General features: G+C 33.7%; 3 protein-coding genes across 8 annotated transcripts; 1 reads left to right on the top strand and 2 right to left on the bottom strand.

The window, feature by feature from the left end:
- Positions 1-935: 935 nt before the first annotated feature.
- Positions 936-10,151, bottom strand: LOC120217709 (probable LRR receptor-like serine/threonine-protein kinase RFK1). 6 transcript variants are annotated; one of them, XM_039214778.1, is made up of 24 exons: positions 9,929-10,151; positions 8,979-9,150; positions 8,542-8,613; positions 8,371-8,439; positions 8,231-8,302; positions 7,935-8,006; positions 7,742-7,813; positions 7,584-7,655; positions 7,412-7,483; positions 7,242-7,313; positions 7,078-7,149; positions 6,256-6,324; positions 5,861-5,926; positions 5,687-5,749; positions 5,549-5,596; positions 5,379-5,422; positions 4,352-4,740; positions 4,069-4,267; positions 3,750-3,893; positions 2,499-2,614; positions 2,199-2,409; positions 1,817-2,054; positions 1,556-1,706; positions 936-1,451 (listed from the first exon to the last, which is right to left on the bottom strand). In XM_039214778.1, the coding sequence occupies exons 1-24, from the start codon at positions 10,020-10,022 to the stop codon at positions 1,056-1,058; spliced, it is 3,045 nt and encodes a 1,014-aa protein (XP_039070709.1). In that variant the 5' UTR covers positions 10,023-10,151; the 3' UTR covers positions 936-1,055. The 6 variants fall into 6 exon arrangements, with proteins under 6 accessions (XP_039070709.1, XP_039070711.1, XP_039070710.1 ...); XM_039214780.1 differs by having other exon boundaries at positions 2,499-2,602; positions 4,352-4,743; XM_039214779.1 differs by having other exon boundaries at positions 2,499-2,605; positions 4,352-4,743.
- A 2,963-nt stretch (positions 10,152-13,114) lies between these two features.
- Positions 13,115-15,938, top strand: LOC120217710 (seipin-2-like). Its single transcript, XM_039214783.1, has 2 exons — positions 13,115-14,575; positions 15,308-15,938. Exons 1-2 carry the CDS (start codon positions 13,157-13,159, stop codon positions 15,791-15,793), a joined length of 1,905 nt encoding a protein of 634 aa, XP_039070714.1. The 5' UTR covers positions 13,115-13,156; the 3' UTR covers positions 15,794-15,938.
- An 891-nt stretch (positions 15,939-16,829) lies between these two features.
- LOC120217711 (aquaporin NIP1-2-like) lies at positions 16,830-18,074 on the bottom strand. The gene is made up of 4 exons (XM_039214784.1): positions 17,652-18,074; positions 17,361-17,558; positions 17,132-17,193; positions 16,830-17,054 (listed from the first exon to the last, which is right to left on the bottom strand). Exons 1-4 carry the CDS (start codon positions 18,000-18,002, stop codon positions 16,841-16,843), a joined length of 825 nt encoding a protein of 274 aa, XP_039070715.1. The 5' UTR covers positions 18,003-18,074; the 3' UTR covers positions 16,830-16,840.
- Between the last annotated feature and the right edge of the window lie 7,120 nt (positions 18,075-25,194).

The following is a 25,194-nucleotide window of genomic DNA, read 5'->3' on the forward strand; positions in this document are numbered from 1 at the left end:
CAAGGAAATCATCACATAGTGAAGAGAGAGGCAGAGATGGCAAATAAGCTTCAAAGAAGAACCTCAACTCGCAGAAAGCTTCAACTTATGCGAACTCTCAACAATTCCAAATCTGTAACTACAAAAACTAAGCTTGGTTTTGATTCAAAAAGTTTTTCTGTTCATGATGTTAACCCTGCTCTTTGTTTTTTGAAGGTTAAAAGGAGTTCCATCATCTTGAACGTTCTTCTCCATTTTCACAAGGTTAAGGCCAAGTTGGAAGAAATACAAAGCCTTATGGCCATTAGAAACGAATACTTCACTCAATTGAATCATATGCAAATCCCAAAGGTAACCCCATGTTTACCTCTATACATAATCCATGTTTTTTTCATTATTTATATATACATTGATGGTGTTTTAGGAAGAAGTGAATGTGGAGAAGAAAGGAGAAGGGTTTGTAGTTAAAGTGAGATGCAAGAAAGGAGGGGATAAGTTGGTGTTAATTATGGAGGCGTTGGAAGAAGTGTGTGAATGTTGTTGAAGTAAGAGTTTGTAGCAACCATTTGTTTGGCATGGAAGCCATTGTTGTGGATCATCACCAACAAACTACAGGTATCAAAGATATTACTCAAGCTGTTCAAAAGGCCATCCAAAAAACAAGTAGGAGAGGGGATGCTTGTTAGAAATGTTGATTAATGAAATGTTGCGTACTGGAAATTAATGTTAATGTTTAGTCTAAGAGCCTAGCTTAGCTAGAAAATGACAGATAAAAATCATTAATGAGATCTTTTCAATTAAAGAAAAGTTCAAAAATATAATAATAAAAATCACTTCTAATGACTAGTTCCCAGGATAGCCAACTACAATCTTCATGTCCATTAAGAAATTTTTTTAAAACTTGACCAGTACAAATATCAAATTAGTCAATTGAATTCATAAAATTAGATTAAACCAATTAAATATTCATGATGCAGTGCTAAAATATGGGAACTATTTACATTTCCAAGGGCTGCCAGACTCACTGGCAACAGGCCTGTAGATCAAGGTAGCTCTCGGCGAGAAAAGACGTTCAACTAACATTCCTGGAAAGGAGAGCTAAATCTAGCATCTGGTATGATTTCCTTGGATTTGGATGATGTAGATGAAGAGTAGAAGGAATGGACAGTAGTTAAATTTTGGGTTTGGCTTCCACTCGAACTTTGATCTTCCTTCTGTTGACAGAGATCTCTCATGGCCTTGAACCTTAAATCTTCAGTATAGCTGCCTGGTTCTGGTAACAAGTCAGGAACACTCGTTCGCCCTTCAAGCATGTTTACCACCTCGGACATTGTAGGCCTAAGTGATGCAGATGCATTTGTACACAACAGAGCTACTTTAACCATGAGTTCCACCTCTTCGTTTTTGACTTCGGATCTTAACCTCTCATCGAGAAGTGCTGTCACGTTTCCTGATTTTCGCACATGGCATGCCTGCAATACAGATTCATATATAGATATACCTAGTCAGATTTCAGCATAGGAGAAATCTGCAAACTTGTACAGGAAGAGGTCCACCAAAAGAAGAAGGCAAGTACCCAATCTAAGAGACAGACAAACTTTTCACTTGGCATAAAGTTATTGGTATTCTTCCCACTAACGAGTTCCATTGTTAGAACTCCAAAACTATAAACATCTGCTTTATGTGTCAGGTGGCCCCATAATGCATATTCCGGTGCCATATATCCTCTGCACATTAAAATGGTAATGTTTTAAGCAAAGCATGGTCTTTATGCATGTACACAAGCAGGAATAAAGAAATTGAATTTTGTTGGTTATTAAAAAGGTGAGAAACTCACATGGTTCCAGCAACTCGGGTGGTGATGTGGGTCTTCTCCTCTTCATAGAGCCTAGCCAATCCAAAGTCGGATATTTTTGGGTTCAAGTCACTATCGAGAAGCACATTGGTTGCTTTAATGTCTCTGTGAACAATCTTGAGTCTTGATTCTTCATGCAGAAAGGCCAGACCTTTAGCTATGCCAATACAGATATTAAGCCTTGTAGGCCAGTCTAGTTCAAGCTGATTGCATTCCGAACCTACATATTTCGTCAAGGAAGTATGCCTTACCATATTAAATTTTATCCATGTGAAACATGAAAATTGAAATCAGTTAATCATGCCTTGATCTTTAAACATTACAAAGAGTGAAACAAAGGACGAGTTCATGATGCAAGACTCACCAAACAATGCACGAGCGAGGCTGTTGTTTTCCATGTACTCATACACCAGTAGCAGTTGATCCCCTTCAACACAAAATCCATGAAGCTTGACAAGATTAGGGTGTTGTAAACAAGATATCATCCCAATCTCGTTCAGAAATTCACGATTCCCTTGCCGTGATTTAGAGGAGAGCTGCTTCACTGCAATCTTGGTACCATCAGGTAACTGACCCTGAACCCCGAACTGTATTAGATTCTCATATATCGAGTAAAATAAGAACTAATAATAACAGGATCTTCATGTGGAAATTAGCTAGGAACCTTGTAAACAGGACCGAAACCACCTTCTCCAATCTTGTAAGCAGGATCGAAGTCGTTGGTGGCAACTTCAATCTGTTTCAAAGTGAAAGTCCCCATTGGCATGTCTTCTTTGATACCTGTCCAAAAAAAGAGCCAAAAATGAATGTGCTTGTTTCATGATTCCTTAAACTAGAAAACTAATCATGTCCTGAATTCCAAGTAGGGTAACTAACATGAGCATTGACTACAAACAGAACTTACATTATATTAAATAATTAAAATTAGGCAATGTCAAATTAAATTTTTTATTTATTTCATTTTACAATAAAATTGATATGTTAATTTTAAAAAAAGTTAAATCATATTATAATGGTCTATTTGTTGTACTCGTCATTTATTTTTCACAGAATCTTCAAATGTGCTTGTCATAGATAGAGCCATAATCATTTTTTTTTTAAGAAAAACCGAATTAGCTTTCTAATTTTCTCACAAACACTTGAGCATTGTTCAAAGAGAGATCATTAAGACAATTGATTTAGATTCAAATTTTGAAGATTTTTATTTTTTAAAAGAACTTAGCTCAATATTTTAGTTAAGTTCATATACTTTTGTATTTTTGTTTATGAAGTTATAAATCAGAATGGGTGCTGAATGGAAGACTAATTCTTGAGAGTGATTGTAAAACGGCAGTGGATTGGATTTTGAGGCCTTTTGCTGCCCCTTTGTTTTTCAGTTCTTTGATTGGGGAAATTGGGAATTTAATTTCTGCTAGGGACATTATGGTTAGGCTGGTTCCTAGGGCTTGTAATTGGGAGGTAGACAAGTTAGCTAAGGAGGGGATAGGTTGATTGTCTTTAGTGTTATAGTGGTTATGTTTGGTATTTTATTTCGGGTGTTTATTTGTAATCTATAGTCTTATGTAATCTTGGTTTATTAATCTATTGAGGTACTCTTTTCCTCCTTCCACTAGTTGCCCCTTCTCAAAGGCAACTATGAGGGAGGTTTTTAATGAGACCTCCTATTCCTATAAAAAAAAGAAGTTATAAATCAGAAGTTCTATATGGTTATTAACCTTTATTAGTGATATTGCTTGTATGTATCTTTTATACTAGCAGTTATAGAAAAGAGATAAATACTTTAGTAAAAAGATAATAAATAGTTTTCGTCGGTCCCCTCAAATTAAATATCAAGATCCGCCACCGAGTAAAATGCCCGTAAATGCAACAACTTATTTTATAAGTAACATATCACCAACAGAATTAGAGGATGTACCTTTTTTCTGCCAACATTTCCCAAGTAAATGGCCTTTCCACCAAATAAGTCCCCCCATAAGGAGGCCAAGGCATGATCCTAGAACCCCGAAAGCAATGATACATGCAAATCCTTTGTTTCTTCTATTCGGACAAGGTTTAGAATCTGCCCAACACAGCAATGTTCATTAATAATTCATTAATAAAGCAGAACGAAAAAAGGACTAGCAGAAATCATTTTAAAGAAAGTTTGTGTTCATTTCTATGTTTTTTCAGGGAATGGGGTCGCCTTATGCATGTGCTGAAGAGGAAAGGAAAGACTATGTAAGCAGATAGTATACCAGAAACTACAGAAATTGCATTTACAAGTGGTCCATAGATGCTTCTTCGAGGAATCCTCGTTGTTCCTTTGCCAGCCCAACTAAATCGGATCTCCAGAAAATTATTTGTCACGTTTACATTTGAAACTTGTTTAACCAAAGGTTTTAGAGCACCCATTGCCTCGGATTCAATGTTGAAGTCTTTCCACAATAACTTTTCCTGCACAAAGGAGATTCATGTATCCACAATATTCAACTTAAGAAAGAAAAAAAAGTATCTTCAAAAGCATGTTCAACTAATCACCTGAACGTAAACATCAAATATGCGCCTACCAAGGCTGTTATATGTTTCATCAGGAGTAAACTGTATCTCAGCAAAATTGAAAGTTATGGTGTAAATTCCATTCACTAAGCAATAATGGAAATAAGTGAGTAATATTGGAGCTCTGCGGGCTGTTGTGTACAGTTCCAACATATTTGTCGATGGCCCTGGTACAGTGTAACGTGTATTTTGGAAATCATTGTCATCCATGAAGTCTCCAGTGCTACTAAATCCCCAATAACTATCTTCATTAATATAAAATTTTGCTGCACCACCTTCAACATCACCATCTCCTTCATAAAGTATGTTTGCATTATTTTCCTTCATCATAGTGTCCTTTCCACCACAGTTAACATGCAAACAATTTGAATCTGCTACAAAGTGAATGATTAGTATTTACCAAAGAAATAAGCTAACTAATACATTTAAGAAATGTAACATGAAGTCAATTTCTTGTACAGATATGGTACTGTTCCATGAAGTTTTGAATCAAACTCAACACCACTGTAATCTTTAATCTGATTGTTCCATACCATAAATACAGTACTACTTGATGAATGTGGACTTGGACTTATCAATCTTTTATTAGTCTATTTTACCATGTTCTTCATGTATGACACTACTAAAAGTATTTCGAAATAAGTTCACCAATAACTTCACCAAAAAATTTAATTTAGAAAATCAGTAACCTCAAAACGAATAAATATCTTCCGAATCCTATATCCAATTTTCCAACTCATGCAATTATGTGACAATGTGTTTATCAGTAAAAGTTAGTAGGGTGCATACAAGTACTGAAATAGTTTTTATGAATCTAGCTATCTTTTAGAAATAAGACAAGTAAAGCGAAGAGGGATGAAACTAATCATTTTAGCAGTGAGTCACTTCATATGAAAGAAATCCAGGCAAAAGGCTAAAATGCAAGTGGTTGATACAATAAAGTAAAAGGTTAAGCAGACTAAAAGTACTGGAAGTTCACATATTTTGATTCCTGAAGGAGACAACTTACATCGAGGACAAGTGAAAGACTTCTTGCATGGAAGAGATCCCATCCTATTAAAGAATTGTAGAACATAAAACCGTTAGCACAATGTTTGAGCAGTACAAACACAAGATTTTCCTTGAAGCCACCAAACACTTGAAGGAAAAAAATAAGAGAGAGGGAAAGAAAACTCTTACAAGCGGTTCCTTGATGAAGTACTATGATACAAGTTTAAGTTCAGATTCCTAAGGAAAAAAACAGATGAAATATTTTTTAGCTCGAATCGTACCAAAGAAGAAAGTATAAATACAAGACTAAAACAAAGGTAGTCTAACATGTTCTCCTGACAAGCAGGTTTCTCAGGGCCTTGCCATTTAAAGTCGTTGTATGAAAGATCACTGCATCCAAGTACTGAGAATCATTATAAATTTCCAAAGCAAAGATGGGAACAAACTTAGACAAGGGAATAAATGGAAATGTGATAAGTAGTGTCACCGGCAGAAACATACATGCTAGTTCCTTGCTTCAGTATAGAACCAGGCACATCTCCACGCAGCAAGTTGCCACTTAAAAAGCTATTAAAAGCCCACACCAGATGGTCAGTGTGTCGTATCAATCCGGATGAGAGAAAAGAATCAAGTTTAAATTAAATTTTAATTTCAAATATCAATGTCAGTTTTTAAGTGACTCGAGACTAATTGAATCTCAATTAAGATTGCTGTAATCCCTAAAACCATGAATGTCAGCTTCTATCTGTGCACATGCACCTATATTTTCTATCTTCTACAATAAAGAAGCCCAAACTCCAAATGCTTATTCAGATTCATAAAACAATCTCCTTTTTTTTCTGCAAAGGAGTCCAAAAGAAAGCAAAATGCTGCCACAATCTCAAATTTATACTCACACAAATCTTAGACGATCTGCAGTTATGCTGGTCGGGATTTCCCCAAATAAATTGTTGAAACTGAGATCCCTGTTGCAATTGTGAGATTAGTTAACCATAGTGTCCAAAATGTCAAACATGATTTTGCAAATTAGGAGTCGCAATAAATCAGTTAGATACTTGCTGTCTTAATTAAAATGATATGAGTTCATTGCAGCAAATAACTTGGTGATAGAAAATCTATTCAAGAAGGTTCTTGAGGCAGATTTTAACTGAATAAATAATAGAGAAATGTGCTCTAGAATATTAAGTCCAAGGAAATTAATGGGAAGTAAATCGTGAACTTTGCTTCCACATACATAGACAGTAATTGAAACCAAAAAAAAAAACAAACAAACAAAGAAACCAGACATGTTTTTCACTTCAAATTTGTCTTCTAAGTGCTTATTATATTCTAAGTACCCTTTGGCATAGCGATTATTCTATAATTATAAGCCCGATGCTCCCATATTTCTATTTAAGCATAAATACCATGACTTTTTCAGCAGAAGACTTGCAGTCCGCCCGTGTAATATGAATAATTTGTCTGCAGGTTAAGTTAAAACAATGTTTAATGGCAAAATAGTAGTGAACAATGAAACTATGGTTTTCAACCAAACTTATTGAGGCTATGATTTTAGTTTCTCAAAAAGAGAATGATGCACATGTGTATGCAAAAACAAAGACTTGTTCCAGTATCAAATATGTTCCCTCCGTATGAATAACCTGTGAGAGGAAAGTGAATGCAAACAGTGGAAGGTAAGGAAACTTTATGCCCCAAAACCTTGCATATGTTTTACTTACAACATTTCCAAATACTCCATTGCCCAAATGTAATCAGGGATCTTTCCAGAAATGTTGCAATTCCTCAAAACCCTACAGAAATACAGCAGGATTAGGTTCAGTCAAAGCAGATCATATATAGATGGCACCTGCAAAATATTTGATAATGTGAGCACTAAACATACAATGTAACTAGGCCTTCCATGTTTCTGAGCATGGGAAAACCCTGACTTGGCCCATGTATATCACTAATCCTCCTGCATAAAACATAAGTCCATCAGTGAAAAACAAAAATGTAGTAGTGCAAAATTAAGTTAACGACTGCAAGTAACAGAGGCATTATATTTATACTCACAGCACCAGTAATTTCTTCAAACGAAATAGGTTTGCAGGTAATGGTCCCTGGAATCCACTTGCATGCATTTCTCTACAATAAGTCAGAATGGACAAGTAAATTGTAAGAAAATGAATAAATGCATATGTACATATATTAAAAATCTGAATTTTATTTTAACTGAAAAACTTACAGTCTGCTGAGTTGTCCCCAGTTTTGTATGAAAGTAGGTATTCTACCAATGAAGTTATTATCATTTATCCTACTGCAGTAGACAACAAAAAGGACGCTGGTCCTATGAACATATCTAGATATGTAGTTTAAAATACTGGCAAATTTGAAGAAACATACAAGTCAGTTAGATTTCTTAGTAAACTAAAAGTCGCTGGCAAATTCCCAGTTAACCGATTGGAGGAGAGCAACCTGAAATTACAATGAGCATAAAAAAGAAAACAAATCATTTAACATCGAGGGGAAAGTAATTAACATGAAATTGAAATAATTGCAAAATATCAAACAAAGAAGATACTGAGTTTTCCCTTACAATGTTTTCAAGTTCACTAAATCCCCTAGTTCAGGTGGTAGGGGGCCCAAAAATTGGTTTGCTTCAAGGTTCCTGATTAAGAAAAAGCATCAAACATCCTTCATAAATTTCCTAGGAGTGAAAAAAGGAATATGAAAAAAACCTATAATTTCATAGGACCAACATATATACATCAACTAAACCACAGGGTTTGCTATTTTGATTTTGTGATGCAACTTCTTTATAGGAACAAAATCATCATAATACTCTCAAAACATTAACTAAAAATATATAATTAACCAAGGTTCAGAACATACAGATATGTGAGAGTGGTAATTTTTCCCAGATACTTTGGAATTTCCCCTGACAAGCGATTTACTAGAAGAGAGCTGACAAAAACTTTAAGGTTAATATATTATAGGAGAAAAATCCTATTTTAAAAGTTCTAGAAACTTACATAAAAGTCAAGTTCATTGAAGCCCATTCACTTGGAATGGTACCATTTAGGTAGTTGTAAGCAAAATCACTGCAACAAAAAGTAAGATAAAACAGTTCAACATTATTGCTCAAGATTCCAATTAGCATGTAAAATATAAACATCATAGTAAATCATTTCAAGAGCTCTTACATTCCTCGAAGGTAAGTAAGCTTAGCCAGTTGAGGAGGAAGTATTCCAGGAAGGTTATAACCCTTGAGCACTCTAAAATACGTAAAACAAGCCATATAACAACCAACAAAAGGAAACAGATCAATAGCCCCTCTAAGGAAACCACAAAATACATAAACTAGTGAAATAGTTTTACCATGGTCATCGCTTCAAGGGGGTATGCAGATATGTATATGGAAATCATGCCTCAAAACCAGAATATATGCAAATATAAGCAACTTAGATTACAAAAGCCAAATCTACGCTTAAATGCTGTCATTGACAACCCCCTTATATTCACTTTAGTTAGAACTTAGAAGTATCCATGCATACAAATACTGACCATATATAATATATTACATTTAATCAGATTAAAGAAACAAAGTAAATTAGCTAGTTACAAGATGAAGGAATAATACATCCTTACGACGTGACAAACATTGCCATCTGCCTCACATTCACAAGAGATCTCATGCTCAGAATTCTTTGGTGGCATTAGTGTTACCCCAAACCTTTCAATTTCACAGGAATCACCATTAAATTTCCAGTATATGGAGCCCATTGCAGTAGCAATCTCTTGCAAGGCATCAACTAGAAGACATCCATAGTTCCATGAGCATCGCAGCAATAAATATGAACAAAAAATGAATAGAATCATAGCCATCTTTGTTCATTAACATATTGATTAATTCAACTTCCACACCAGTAGAGCATAAAAAGAGTAAATCAATACACTTTAAAGAGTAATAGGGTTATATTTGAGGTAATGCCCGTGTATAGATTCACAGACTGCCTATATCCATAATAATCTTACTTAGACCAGCATTCGAAATTGTAAACATGTAAATAAGATGAGAAGGGCTGGAAAATATAAGGATTAATTGCTTAAACCAACACATTTCAATTACCCAACACGTTTCTTTTTTGCCAGAAAGCATGCCAAAGATCACACTGTGTGTTCAAAACCAAATACATATTCATACAATGTTTATGATTCTTTTGACTTCTTGACGGCTACAAATAACTCAATAATAGAGGCAGAAGTCTTGTTTATTGATGAACTTTTCAAGAAAAGAAAGATTCAGTGTCATTATGAACACCAAATAGGGGTATTTAAGCAACAAAACAATAGTTAGTACTATTTCAGATACTTTGTTAATCAACCCAAGAAATCTAAAGCAGCAAAATCCTAACAGATCCCAGTTTACAGATAAGTTCCTGCAATTGGTTTCTAAATTTCATTCCACTTTCCCTTCATCTTTCCAGCGAACTAAAAAAGTATACTAAAAAACCCCCATTTTTCAACTTTATCTCTTCAACCAAATAAAACTACCACAAATAAAAAAGCAAACCTTGAACTCTGACTCACCTTCTTCTCTGGGCACCTTAGCCTCAGCAAAACTAAGCAAGCTGAAGCAACCCATTGCAATGATCCAGAAGACAAGCATTTTATGGGTAACCATGACGATTACGAGAAGCGGCTCTACTCAATCCAAATGTTTATGCTTATAATCGTGCAAGTAAAGTTAGTGACTTCAATAATCCAAAAAAAAACCGAGATAAAGCTAATCGAAATACTTGTATTTGTGGCAAGTAAACAATACAAGTACAGGAAGGGAATTAGAAGTAGAAGTAGCCCCCTTACTTTGGTGTATACTGAACTGTTTATACATAATAAAGGAATTTTTGTCCGCAAATATTGGCAATCTTTTAACTGAGTGGAATGTCTCTGTCCTTTTCACAAACATATATATATATTCAATTTTAATTGCTGCCGTAAATTCACGTTTTCTTTATTTCCATAATAATGATTTGATGTTTTAAGTTAAGGTAAGCAGCATCCATGGATGAGTCTAAAGCACGAAGCCACCTTTTGGGTTGCTGAGCTTCCTGTTCTTTGGACTAAGTTTTGTGTGTTTTGTCCATTAAAATACTTTGAATTCTATGGATGATCGATACCAAACTCTTTCGTTGTTTTACCATTAATAATTCGATCCTTAATTTGAATTTCCATCTTGAATGAGAGGAGAGATAAGGCTATGCATGTCAGCTGATAGGCGTTGATTCTGACAGTGGTATTTGGTACATAAACTATAAAATGAAAGGCAGTTGACTTTACTTTCAGACAAGGTGGGCTGCTCATTGTTTCCTCAAAGCCTAATCCATTGATTTTTCTCCAACGTTGTTTGTCAGCCTATTGAATTATATTTTTTTAATAATAAATAAATTATTTTCAACTTTTATATAAATAATCCCTTTATTCTTATTTTTTTTTTAAAATTAGTCTTTAATATTTTTAATTTTAGTTAGACAGATCTTATTAGATAAAAATAATTAATTGAATAACAATCAATATATACATGGACGTGACATTTTTGAATATATTCAATTATTGATTTGGCATGTGTCACATTATTTAATGTGATGACGAAACATATACAACGACACTCAAAGTGATGATATAGCATGTACCGTGTTAACAATTGAATACGTATAAAAATATCATGTCAGCAACATGTGTTGGTTGTTAGTTTACTAATGGTTTTCATCTAGCAAGAGCAGTTTTGAACAAAAATTAAGGACTAAAATGTTCTAAAAAAATAATAGAAACAAAGTGACTATTTACATAAACGTTATAATTTTGTCATCATGCCCTTTTTAGGTAAACGACATATTTAGTCAACACATATCATTTTTTTTTTTTTTCATCAATTTTTTAAATCATATCTAATATTATGATTTGTTTATATTTTAATCACTTGTTGTTAATTTTTTAATAACAATAATAACGAGACATTTTTTTATTGTTTTATGATACCGATATGGTATTTTTAAAATTACTTTTTATTTTCCACATTAACAATCCAATGATATTTAATTAATTTTATACGATCAATAAAGTGATGACACATGTTATCACATTGTGAAAATAAAATACATTTTAATTAAATATTTTTTTAAATAATTTATAATTCACAATTCAATAACTTATGATATTTTATAGTTTTATATTTTTAATATTTTAATAATTTTAATAATTTTTATTCATTTTTTTAATATTTTAATATTGTTTTGTATTTTAAATTTTAAATTTAATTATTTTTTCTTAAAAAATCAAATTCTTAAACTTTTTAAAAAACAATTAGGTTCTCTAACTCGATCAAGAAATCAATTAAGCCCTTTGTCATGTCACCATCTATCAAGAACTATCACATGAATACGTAAATTATCAGGTAAGCACTTTAGGGATGGAGTAATGATTGAAGTTTAAGAGGGTAAGTTGTTTTGCTTCGAAACAAACAGTGTCTTTAAAATTGAATAAATAATAAATTTTAAAGGATACATGGTTCAATTTTATTAATTTTAAAATTGAAGGGTCTTAAAGAATAATTAAACTAGAAAAATTTGATCTCAATACATAATTTTACTTTAAAATTGAAATGATCATAAAAAATAATTAAACCAACAAATTTTAGGAGGGGGAGAGTTTAATTGTAATGGTTTTAAAAATATTAGTGACATAAAAATAATTAAATCATTAAAGTTTGAAAATAGTTATAAGTTCATCCCAAACATCGTGGATTATCATATCAACATCATGATATCAATATTTAATTTTTTTATCAAAAACTATATTAATTTTTTTTTCTAAAAACCACATTAAATATAAAAATAAAAACCATATTAATTTTAAAAAAATACCTAAAACACTATTAAATCATATAAATTTAACTCCTACTATTTCCCTCTTTATCACTTCGACCCTCGGCAGTAAAAAACTGATATTTGGTTCATTAATTTTGTGTCTCAATCTCCTGAGCTTTCATGGTATAAGAGTATGATATAATTTGTATTCGGGTAAATTACAAATTTATCATTAAATTTTACTTTCTCTACTATATTTCTTATTAAATTTTAAAAGTTTTTAATTTTTTCACTGGACTTAATATATTAGGTTTTTTTGTTACTCCGTCGTTAAATAGTTAACGGCGAATAAACAAAATTTTCACCAAAATGACATCGTTTTGCATCTATATAATAACTCATGTATAACGTCGTTAATGAGAAAACAACTAAGTGATAAAAAAACTCAATATATTAAATTCAGAGAGGAAATTGTAAAGTTAAGTACCAAATTTACAATTTACTCTTTGTATTTTACCATTAGCTTAGCCTAACATAAAAAAAGTTGGGTAAACTATTAGTTTTATTATGTTTTGATATTCAAACTTTATTTTTGTTTAATTTTGGTGGTCATTATTAAAAACATAATAATGATATTAATTTGTCACCGTAAGATAATATCATGTTATTATTAAAAAAAATTAAAAAAGAAGTCATATTAATAGTTATGTTATTTTTTTAACAATAAAGCATCAAATTAAAATTTAAACTAAACGTTTGATATAATTTTAAAAAATAAAATTTAAGCATTAAAATAAAATAAAAATAATAATTTAATTATTAAATGTGTAGTTTATCCAAAAATTTTTTTATCGATTTACTAAAATTTAATTTTAATATAAGTTGAAAATTTTCAAAACCGGTAAGGAAACGGACAAATATTGTGAGCGGTTCAATCGTTACCCATTTTGCAATGGACTCGGAAAGCACCAATGAAGCAAACCCGCTCTTCGATACACACGATGACTCCCCCATTCCCATTGACCAATCACATACTTCCACGGCTCACTTACCCTCTACTCTCCGCCGCCGATCCTTCTCTTCTGCTGGTGTCTCCTCCAAGGAACTCGGAGATTCCCTTCCAGAAATATCCGCCATCGACGACCCGTCGAAAATCGGTTCTGGAGACCCAAGCTCTAATCTTTACCACGATTTGGAACCAAATGAAGAGACGTCCGAGATAGCTGAGTCGATTCCCGATGGACGACTCAACTCTACCCATGTCATAGTAGAGAAAAACGATGACGAATCAACGCTCACCACCGCGGGAAACGATGGATTGATTGACCGTGACCCAAGCCCGGTTGAAAGCAACAACGAAGTGAACCAGCTCTTCGACGATGACAACCCCATTGTCATCGACCAATCAGATCCTTCCACGGCTCTGTTACCTTATACCCTCCGCCGTCGGACCTTCTCTCGTGCTGATGTCTCCTCCAAGAAACTCGGAGATTCCCTTCCAGAAACTTCCACCATGGACGACCCCTCGAAAACCGGTTCTAGAGACCCAAGCTCTAATCTTTATCACGATTGGAAACCAAATGAAGAGACGTCCGAGATCACTGAGTCGATTCCGGATGGACTCAATTCTACCCACGTCATAGCAGAGAAAAGCGAGGACGAATCGACTCTCACCAGCGCGAGAAACGATGGATTGGTTGATCGAGACCCAAGCTCGGCTGCTGACTCGGGGACAGAACTAAGTGAGTCCCTACATTCTTCCTCGAGTTTGCTATTGTTTATAGCTGGTTTAGTGACTAACGCAATCGGGTTTCAGTTAAGTTTGCTATTATGCTTCATTACAATACCGCTATCGGTGTTGGGCTGCTGCGACAAGGTTATCGTTGATCCTATTCAAGCTCTGAGGAAAAGCAGAGCTAATACAATCACAAGGGTGTTAGATGTATGGAATTCTACTTGTGGGTACTTTAGTCCTATGAATGAGTGGTTAAACTTGAAGGATCCTGGATCGATATGGAACCTCGTGTTTAGAATAGGGTGGGGATTATTACGGGCTATATATGTAGGCTGTGTTTTATGTGGCTTATTGTTGACTTCAATTCTGATTAGTGGGGTTTTGATGAGGTATTTGGTGGAGGAACCATTGGAGATAAAGGAAATGTTGAACTTTGATTATACTAAGACTAGTCCGGTCGTACATGTTCCGATTGTTTCTTGTGATGCGGTTGGTTGTGGTGCGAAATGTACTGAGAAGATAGTTATTGGGAAGAATGTTGGTTCCCGAGCCATACCGCGTGATCACAAATTGCAGCTCACTGTTTCTTTGACATTGCCAGAGTCAACTTACAACAGAAGACTTGGGATGTTCCAGGTATTTGGTTTGTTGATTTATGGAATGCAGATATTGTCATTACTTTCGAGTTATTTTACTTCTGTTCATCTGTGTTCTATGTTCAGCATCGGAAATCAGTTTGGGGTTTATGGTTCTGTTTGTAGTTTTAGGTTGGTTAAGTTCTATGCTGGAATTTTGCCTTTTAATATACTCTTTTATAACCTATTAGATGAAGTAATTTGACCTAGGAAGTTAGTAAGTTATCTTGTTGTTTGGTTTCGATTGTCCCTCAACTTTAATCATTAATTTATTGAGTTGTTATTTTCATCTGTTACTAACCTCTTGATACGAGTCATCGTACTTGAATGAGTTGATAGCATTGCTAACCTTATGATTTGCATTTAAATTGTAGTCAGCGAACCTGCATGAGAATTTGAGTATAAGTTGGAAGAAAATCGGGTGGTCAATCATTTGCATTTAAGCAGCATGAACTTGGGGTCTCAAACACAGATTTTGAGAACCCAGTTACATTTTGGTGCATTCTATTCTCCTGAACATCTCTATAATAATGTAATATGGTCCTTGAGGCGGATAATATGTTGGTTTAAACTCGAGTCTACGAAACAGGCTATGAAAGTTTGTTAACATGGAAAGATGTCCATTTTATTAAATGTGTTTCTTCCTGAGAACAGGTGATTCCAGTTTTCCTTTATCGGTTTTAGTTACCAAACTTGAATTGTATGAATGCTAGTGCAACTTCATTTTTTGTAGGTCAGGGTAGATTTCCTGTCTGTTAATGGTGACACCCTTGCCAGTTCAAGCAATCCTTGCATGTTGAAATTCAGAAGTGAGCCTATCCACCTTCTGCTGACATTCTTCAAGCTCGCTCCTCTAGTCACTGGCTATATGTCGGAGACGCAGACTCTGAATCTAAAGATCAGAGGTTTGAAAGAAGGAATTGTGCCTACCGGTTGCTTAAGGGTAGTACTTGAACAACGAGCTGAGTACAGACCAGGTGCTGGTATTCCTGAAATATACGATGCATTTCTATCGCTCGAGTCCGAACTTCCTTTCGTCAAACGAATGATACGGAGTTGGAAGAGAACGATATTCATATGGGTCAGCATGACATTGTTTACGATGGAGTTACTGTTTACTTTAGTTTGTTGCGGAGCTTTACTCGTTCCAAGAACAAGGACAAGAGATGGCTTTGGTAGCAGCCGGTCTACAGAGAATAGTTGGCGAACCCACGTTTGAAGTAAGCAAAGTTCACGATAATAATGTAATGAAGGGCACCTTATATTTGAAGAGTCTAATTCCATAGGGCACCTAAACCTTATTTTCCTACGAACTTCTCTAATTTATGTATTAACGAACATGTCTTTATTGCATATTATATTCCTAAATTGACAATTAAAAATAAGATAAATGCAATTCAGTTAATTAAAAATAATAAAAGTCCAAATTAATTTTTTTTCTTTAGAAATTATTCTCTGGTGATTTGATTCCAATTTCTTCAATAACAACCTGTTATATAAATAGGGGTGACACAAGGAATAAATCTAACGTATCAGACTTCGAAACAAAAAATTTAATTGGGTTGGAGCTATGGACTGATCTTAGAAGATATGCAAGTTTCAAGAAAGGAGAAGCACACATAAATTAGGATCATTTTCCTACCGATAACTCTTCATTCAAATTAAACGAAATAAATCATATATTGTTAGGTTAGCCACCTTTCTCATCGTCTAAATTATTATAAACCACCACCTAATTTGTTATCTGCTAATAACTTTAAATGATAAATAGTACTGTCATAAGATGATTTTCATCATTTATACTTTCACATAATTTTCAACTAGAATAATCAAAAATCATTTTTTAGAATTTAAACTCATATTTAATAAATAAATTATTGCCTAGAATTGCATGCTATCGAAAAATTCAAGCTGTCTAGAACCATTCAAACAATTCGAATAACTTAAAATTAAAAAAAAAAATCAATTATTTCGAATTGAGTCTAACTATGATCGCCACCGTAAAGAAAAACTTTTCAGAATTTCATAATAATTCAAGCAAAAATGTTATCCAGAATTTAGCTGAAATTTTTACGTATTGCTTTCTCATATCTGTTTAACAATGGGATTTCTGTAATTTAATTTCACGTGGAGTGCTTAATATATAATTTAAAAGTCTGATATTTATTTATGATTAACAAAAACAGAAAACACTGCAGAGAAATGAGAGTTTTACATAAACAACAAGAAAAAAAAAGGGGAGGGGGGAGAAACGAACGTATAAATTTTAACTAGAATTACGTGAAGCCTTGAGAAAAGAAGCACTCTTGGTGATTTCCCGCAATGGCTTATCGGTGTACCTCACCACGTTATAAGTCCAAGCACCCGACACTGCCCCGATAATTGGCGCTGTAAGATATATCCATAGCCCCTGATAATGATGCCACACGATTGCCGGCCCTAAGCTCCTTGCTGGGTTCATCGATGCTCCCGTAATCGGCCTGTAAATCACAAAATACGTTCAGATTTAAGTTAAAGACTTTGAGTCTAAATAGGTAGGGAGAAAAGCATTAAATACCCAGCAAACAGCACATTAAGCAGCACAGTAGCTCCAACGGCAAGTCCGGCAAGTTCTCCAATCTGCATAAATAATTTATATATAACGTCAGAGATATGGATAAAGATTTGGAAAGACTGGACTCTCACTGTCATTAATCTTATCTAGAATTGCTTTTGAGATACCAAATTGGTAGATATCAAAGGCAAGTGAGGTTGGCTACTGAAATTCACCAAACTCGTTGACTTACAGCTCTGTTATCAGTGGCGACGCCGGAGATAATAAACATGAGGTAGAAAGTGATGATGAACTCAATCACAAACGCCTGTAAATCCGATCCTTGCGGCGACGTTCCGGCGAAGACGTTGTCTGGACCGCTGAAGAGAAGTCGAAGTGTTCCGGCTGCCATAGTTGATCCCAAAACTTGAGCTGTTATATAAGCTGGCACCTACATGAAAAGAACATCAATCAAATTAAACCATTGGAAGCTCGAACATTGCCTTGAGGGTAAAATCCTGGAAAACAATGGTAAATTGGTAACCTGTTTGAGAGGAAATCTTTTGCAGGTAGCAAAAGCAATGGTGACTGCCGGGTTGAAATGGGCACCCGAGATGTGACCCACGGAATAAACCAAAACCATGACGGCCAATCCCCAGACTATGGAAATCCCAGGTAATGAAACCACTTTGTCATTGTTTACATTCACCACCACCGATGCACAGCCGGCGAATATCAAGAAATATGTCCCCAACACCTCTGCCATCAGCTTCTGCATGAAAGGAACAGTGAAACCTACGTCGGAGGAGGCTGGCGGAGGCGGATTCCGATCGGCTTCCGCTTCGACATTCAAAACGACTCCATGATTTCCATTACTCCCGGAGTTCTCAGCCATGACTGTAAACTTTTTATACTACAAGAAAATGAACCCAACACCAACAGTGAAAAGAGAGATGAGAGATGAGATTGTGTTCCACAAACTCACCGAGACAAAGGTATTTAAAGAGCAACCTAGATTATCCAGAAAAACAGGAGTAAAAAAGAGAATAGTTGGTTTTTTTTCCAGTTAAAAAAACAAATAAAAAACTAAAGATTGTCCAATGACAATGCATCTATTCATTTTTGTTGCTGCTGTTCCTTCTGCTTTGATTGTTTCACTTATTTTTTACTTGTTTTAGCATTATTATAACTCTCTCCTTCTTTGGAGATAACGTTGAAAAATCTGATTTTAAAGAATTTGTTTCAACGGATAAAAAGCACTGAAGATTGCTTCAAGTTCAACTACCCACCGATAATACAGAAATACATGAATTAATGCTTTAAATAGGTCCTCTTGTTGTGTAATCTTTGTAGTGATCAATTTCACATGGATTTTCCATTTTTTTTTGGGGCTTTGTTTTAGTCGGTAGATAGAGTTACCTATTTAATTGCATATTTTTCGGTATAAATGTATTATGTGGGTTCTTTAGGTAAATTTGTAATTCTTTAATTCCTTTTTGGAAAACTTTCCTTGTGTAAAAGATGCCATTTGAAGAAGAAAAATTAGCCTTTGTTGGGAGCCAACATTATCATTTGTGGGTGCTAATTTTTAGTTAAAATATTCTTTTTTTAATTAATCATTGGTATATACAGGTCGGATTTTGTAGATGTTTATTATGGTATAATCTTCCTAGTTTTATTTGCAAACTTCAGAATTCGAAGTGACATTATTTAAGAAATCTAGTATTTTATTCTACCAGACCAATTGATTGTTAGAATGTTCTTTAAACCTCCTTAAAATGATGGGATTCAAAAGAAAGATATATTAAGGGAGAGAGAGAAAAACAGAAGAGGATACTATTATTTTATTTTTATTTTAGGATTATTGAGCACCTTATAACAAGTATAGAATATTTTCTTAAAGCTTGGTAATATAATATCTCAAATAAAAAAAAAAGGTTAACATCTACTTACATAATTTAAAATTCATTAATTTTACACAGATTTCAAACCATTGAATGACCGAAAGTAGAAGGATGAGTCGATTTCTTGTTTTTTTTTCCAGTGAATATCTTCTAATTTTCTACCGTTAATCTCAGCCATCTAATAGAGTTTTACATTATATAATAGGATCATATCCCATAAAAAATATATTTGACTTAATTTTAATTTAATTTATAATATATTAATAATCATTTTTCTTTGATATTAAATCCCGAAATCATGGATAATTTTTCTTCCTCTCCTTAAAAATGTATACTAATTTTACATTAAACAAACAATGAATTTATAAACAGATTCAAATATTAAAAATGTCGTCAATAGATTTTGTAAACAGATTTAAGTGTTTTTGAAGGTTACATTTAATACCGTACATATCCAATTAGGGACAAAATCAAGACTAATGAACCAAATTGAAAAATTTAAAAGTTCAAGGCACCTAATAATATTTGATCCCTAAATTTTGGAAGTCTAATATTTAATTTGATAAATATTCAAATTAATGGAGACTAAAATTATCATTAGATTCAAAATTGGGGTAAAGCCCCTCTAATACAATTAATAGATTCCTCAATACCTCAAGTTGATGGTTATCTGATTCTCCTTTAAATCCATCTTATTTTGAATTATCATATTAATTCTCATCTTTATAAGTTCTCGTTGTTATTTCATATATATTGTGTTTAAGTTTTAATAAAGTCATTTTTTTTAAAGATGGTACTTTGTATTACTAAGGATTACAAAGTAAACCACTTCAAGGACCTCATTAAAAAAATTCCCTAATCCTAAATGGAGGAAAAAGAGTGTACCTTGAGGTGGTAAGGAACAATCAACACAAGAACTAACATCACACAATCCATCCCCATCCCTACAACAATCCCCCGACATATCATAAATAAGCCAACCCTAACAAACCTAAGGGGGCAAACACAAAAAGGCATAACCAAAGAAATAGACCAACACCTCTAACGTAACAACAACAACATCCATAGCTTAAACTGAAGACAAGCACTGAGACTTAAGAAAGTCCCTTACATAAACTGAACCATAGGATAAGCGAGAACTTGAAGCTCGATACTCTAAAGAGCAAGCAAACTTAAAAAATAGGCATCGGTTGCAAGCAGAATACCCGAAGAAAAAACAGATCCCAAAATGCACATGCTACAAAAAATACTCGGGTGAGGACAAAAGCATAAAACCAAATAACAAGAACTTCACCAGAATGCCCAGCAAACCAATTCAACTAAAACATAGCAGCACAAAATAGAAGTAGGCACCACTGACGATTGCTTCCAGTTTACACCCAACTTCGTTCACTACCGGAATCAATTGTTGGCCAAAGGAAGTTCGCCCAGACCCCGAAAATGCAACAGCACCCTAACTAGAACGAATGCAAGCACAAAGAAATGGAAACACACATGCAGAACTTCCAAAGAAAACAACTCCCAGAAACCACTCCATGCTGCTCTTTGCACTCTGCTTCTTCTGTGATTTAGGGAGATAATTCAACAAAGAGCCTGACTACCATTCTGAAGAGAAGAAGTTTTGCAACCACCGGTCTCAAATAAGCCCTCGTCAAAATAAATAACTCCTTCTAAAAAGGAAAAAAATTTCACTTTGCTAAGCGAAGATGTTTCAACCCGAATACCTTCCACTCTGCCTTAAAGAGAAACAACTACTACTGGAGCTACTAAAATCTAAAAAATAGGAGATGGAAAGGGTCATTCAAAATGGCCTAGCTCTCTATTAATTCAACTTATCCACCAACAGATGGGCACGACAAAAAAAACAAATGCCGACAATCTCCTCATTACCACAACAGAAAACGCATGTGTAAACCAGCTTTACAGGGCACCAACTTCACTTAACTTGTTTTTTAGTATTTCTTTGAAACTTTCTTTAATAAATTTAACCTCGAAAACAACATCAGCATCAGTACCCTCCTGCTACCAAGTAAACATTTCAAGTTCGGCGACTGCGCCGCTCCACTATCGGCCGGAGAGCCAACAATGAAAACACAATGCAATACACAAACACAGGAGCGGAGAAAGTACAACATCTATAAGTAACACTGAAGAACTTAAAGCATTCCAAAGCAAACACAAGACAGTTGCAGCAACATCACACATATAAAACGATAGATCACCAAAGCACAGGCCACTGGACAACCACACCAACCAAACAATAATCGTTGAAATGAAATACTCCACCAGAGAACAGCTTACAACCAATAATACTTGAGCCACAACAAAACAGACTAACAAAAAACAACCTACTAAAAACCTTACGCTAAAATACTACTTAGAAAACCACTCTAGCTCCTCTAAAAAACCACAACAAAAACCTCAAGACCAAAGCCTTTAACCTCCACAACCCCTAACAGTCACGCACCAAACTCAAAACATTCTGGAGACGCTAAATCCTTGAGAAACTCACATTCAGAACCAATATCAATTGCGGATCCAATCCTTGAGCCTATACGACTCATCTTCTTTAGAAAATACACACTCAGAACCACACCAAAGCAACCCACTATCAGCCATAAACCTTTCCAATGAAAGTGTTTGGTAGAATATCCACACATAAAGAAAACGTAATCAGCGGAAGACCTAAATCACACTCTCCCTCAAACTGTAATTTTTCAAACGAGCAATAGACTGGTTCACTATGGCTTTTACACAAACAGCTTGCATGCAATATTAACTATCACAAACTGACTCCAGAAGCTGACTAGAACCCACGCAGAGACTCACGATTTTGAAACTAAATCACCAAAAAAAAACCCCAAAAACTCCAGGGCGAGGCCGGCCAATCCTTTGTTCAAAGAACAAAAAAAAGATTCAACATCACGGTGTTTGGCTTTAGAGAACAAGAGAGAAGCAGTCAAAAAAGAGTGAGAAAACAGCAAGGGCGGTGATGGAAGCGGCCACCACCGCCCAGACAACGACAGCAGACTCCCTCCTTGAACCAAGTTTCGTTCGAGTTAGGACTGAACAAATAATATTAATAATAAAGTCGCTAACGTATTTTCATGTTCTATTATTGTCAATATTGAAGTCTTTTTTGGTGTTGACATATTTATGTTTTAACTCGACAATAATTATTGTTTATACTTTTATTTTATTTTTTTATAAATTTTAAATTTAAGTCTAATTGTAATCTTATCTAGAAGGGAGGAAAAGATGGAGAAAGAAGAAAAGTGCTCTTAGTGGATGTTGAACTCATGACCTAAAGGATTATAAGAGAATAAAGATGAGCATTTTGATTAATTGACCAAATATGCTTGCTCTTGACTAAAGTTCATGCTTAATTTTAATATTTATCCTTTATTTAAATTAACTTCCGTGCTTTTTGTGTGATTTAATCTTTTTAACTCCTATTTTAGTAACTTGTTTATTCTTTAAAATTTTAAAGTAAGTTCATATATCCATTAAAAAAGTAAGTTCATATATTTTACATAACACTTAAAATTTTCAAATTATTTTAAACTCATAAATTGAATATGGTACGTTTAAAAGTATTATAAATATCACGTTTTATTAATATTACAATAGTAATCATATCACTCGACCTAACAAATTCTAATTTATATCTAAATTGACTTTTAATACAAAATAACTTTTCACTGGAACCATCAAGTGACTTCAGTGATAAAAGAGAATATTGTTCTCTATAGATGTCTTAGGTTCGAGCAGCTGCATCCAAAGTGTATATGCTTTATAAATAGATTAAGAAAGTTTTAAACATATATTACCTTGCAATTACCTCATACTATTAAAAGAACTTTTTCACTTGAAAAATACGAACTTACTTTTGTTCAAATTAATAAAATACAAGTTTATTTAGGTGTTAACATATGAGATTTGTCTATAATTCAGTTTTTTTTAATATTTTAACAATGATTTAATTTGTTTATATTGTGTCATAGACAAAGCCCGGTTCCATTAAAACTCAAAACATCACATCCAGTATAATTATAAAAAGGAAAAGAAAAAATTGCATCCAATGTATATGTCGTTTGATCCATCAATGTTTGTAATAATTTAGGAATATAAAGTAGAAAAGAGAATAAATTTTGTCGGAAAAATGATAGGTGTGTGTAAGGGAAATGGCGAGGCTAACAATCGAATCTGATGTTGGAATGTTAGTGCCGAATGGAGTAGTGTTTTAGCGTCGCTGTCTCGGAACATTGCGGCTCAGGGTCAGGGTAGAACATTTGTCCCACATGTTCCAAACAAATGTGCCATAAGAGAATATCCTTACTATAATTACAGCAAAAGATTCTTGCCTCTTGTCTTGTTTCTTTACTATCAACTACCACCTTGTAACATCGAATCGACTCTAATTCACAATTTTTTTATTTGTCATAGAAAGTGTAGGTGAGAGAAGGTTACCCAATTCAAGACCTCTCTTTTTAGGAGTCACAATGTAAATTCTTTTAATCGAAAAGAACTTTCGAAGAATATTAATTTTTTGTCGATAAAGATCTTCGGAAGATTTTATCCTTTGAGCAAAACTTTTGGAACCATCCTTTGTCAGAATCGCTCTCTGGAATCTTTAGTCTTTGACTTGACATTTGATAAAGTCAAATATGATAGTTGACAATCATATATGTATAGTATGTCAACCTACTAACAAACATTATAATCCTAGACGTGACACGAATTGTCAAAAGTCAGCATAAATTTCCATTAGACAAACCTAATTAGTAGGATTCTCTCTCTTTTTATGTTCCCTCACCTACATTGTTCATCTTCATCTATCTATATTTTCTCTCCTCACACGGGTCAATCTCGACTTATTATTGAATCTCCATTAGTTGTGATTCTCCGTTTGAATTAGAAAAAAAAATCAACCATCGATAATATCAAATTATTTCCATCAATAATATTTTTAATTGCTTAATTGTGTTATTCAAACACCTTAAAATTGAATTTTGTTTTTGGCTCAACTTGAGATTTGCCAACTAATCATGCTTTAAACCATCAACACTATATCCTATCCAATTAAAAAAAAGAATTTGGAAAAGCGAAGCATTTTGTTCAAAGTTATACTCAAATGTATCAATTTTCTTGAAACATAATGTATTCAAATTAAATACTCATTAAAAAGAATAATGGATTGATAATATAATCACTTGGCCTATCAATCTGTCATCATCATAAAATGTGAAAGGAATTTCCATCTCTCTTAATAAAAAGTTCATAGAATTATAATCGAAAATATGATTAATTACTAGGTAAGAATATATATAAATAAAATTAAGGAAATTGTAAATTAATTAAATACTTAAAAATTATAATTGTTTATAGGTACAAAGTTTTTTTAGTTACCCTACCGGTTCCAAGGTTTCACCTTGACTAATTTAGACCGACTCACGTCGTACACCTGACTTTGGTGGGTGAGTCTCCCAATAGAAATTTGTTGCATACACAAGGACTTGAACTCAATATCTTGCTTAATTGATATCAAGCTACTTATCACTTAAATCAATCTCTACTTGGTTATAGGTACAAATATTTAATAAATTTATTAACTGATATTTCTAAATACTTACTAAAATTTACTGTATACGATAATAAAATTATTAATCCTAAGTGAATTATCTATATCTATAATATTTTGCATGGAATTTCAACTCGAAGAAAAGGAACTCTAAAAGTGTAAACATTAGTCAAAATCATGGATGGATTGAGAGAATAAATGCAGCAATCGAACTCCATGAAAATTTTAAAATTTTATATATTTTAGATTTTTTTTTGTATTTTTATTGAAATTTTATTTTCGTTTCCTAAAACTTTAAAAATTCGTCTCTCTTTAAAATTTTATAAATTCTTTAACATAAAATCATACGTCCGTTCATAATCAAGAGAATAGAAATGAAATGTTGAGGAAAAGAACAACATAAGGGTAATATGCATTCGTTCATCAACAAATGTAGAATTTTTACTATTATTTCCATTGAATCGATTCCACTAAGGTTTTTCTTTTCCTTAAGAAACTGAGACCTACCAACAAAACTCAGCTTTTGCTCAATGCGCATGCAGAAGTCTCAACTTCCCACTGAATGCCAAATAGTCACCTTTTAATTTGCCTTCTTCAATTCA

This window comes from Hibiscus syriacus, unplaced genomic scaffold (genome assembly GCF_006381635.1).
Source record: "Hibiscus syriacus cultivar Baekdansim isolate YM2019G1 unplaced genomic scaffold, ASM638163v2 tig00110187_pilon, whole genome shotgun sequence".
In the NCBI taxonomy this organism is placed as follows: domain Eukaryota; kingdom Viridiplantae; phylum Streptophyta; class Magnoliopsida; order Malvales; family Malvaceae; genus Hibiscus; species Hibiscus syriacus.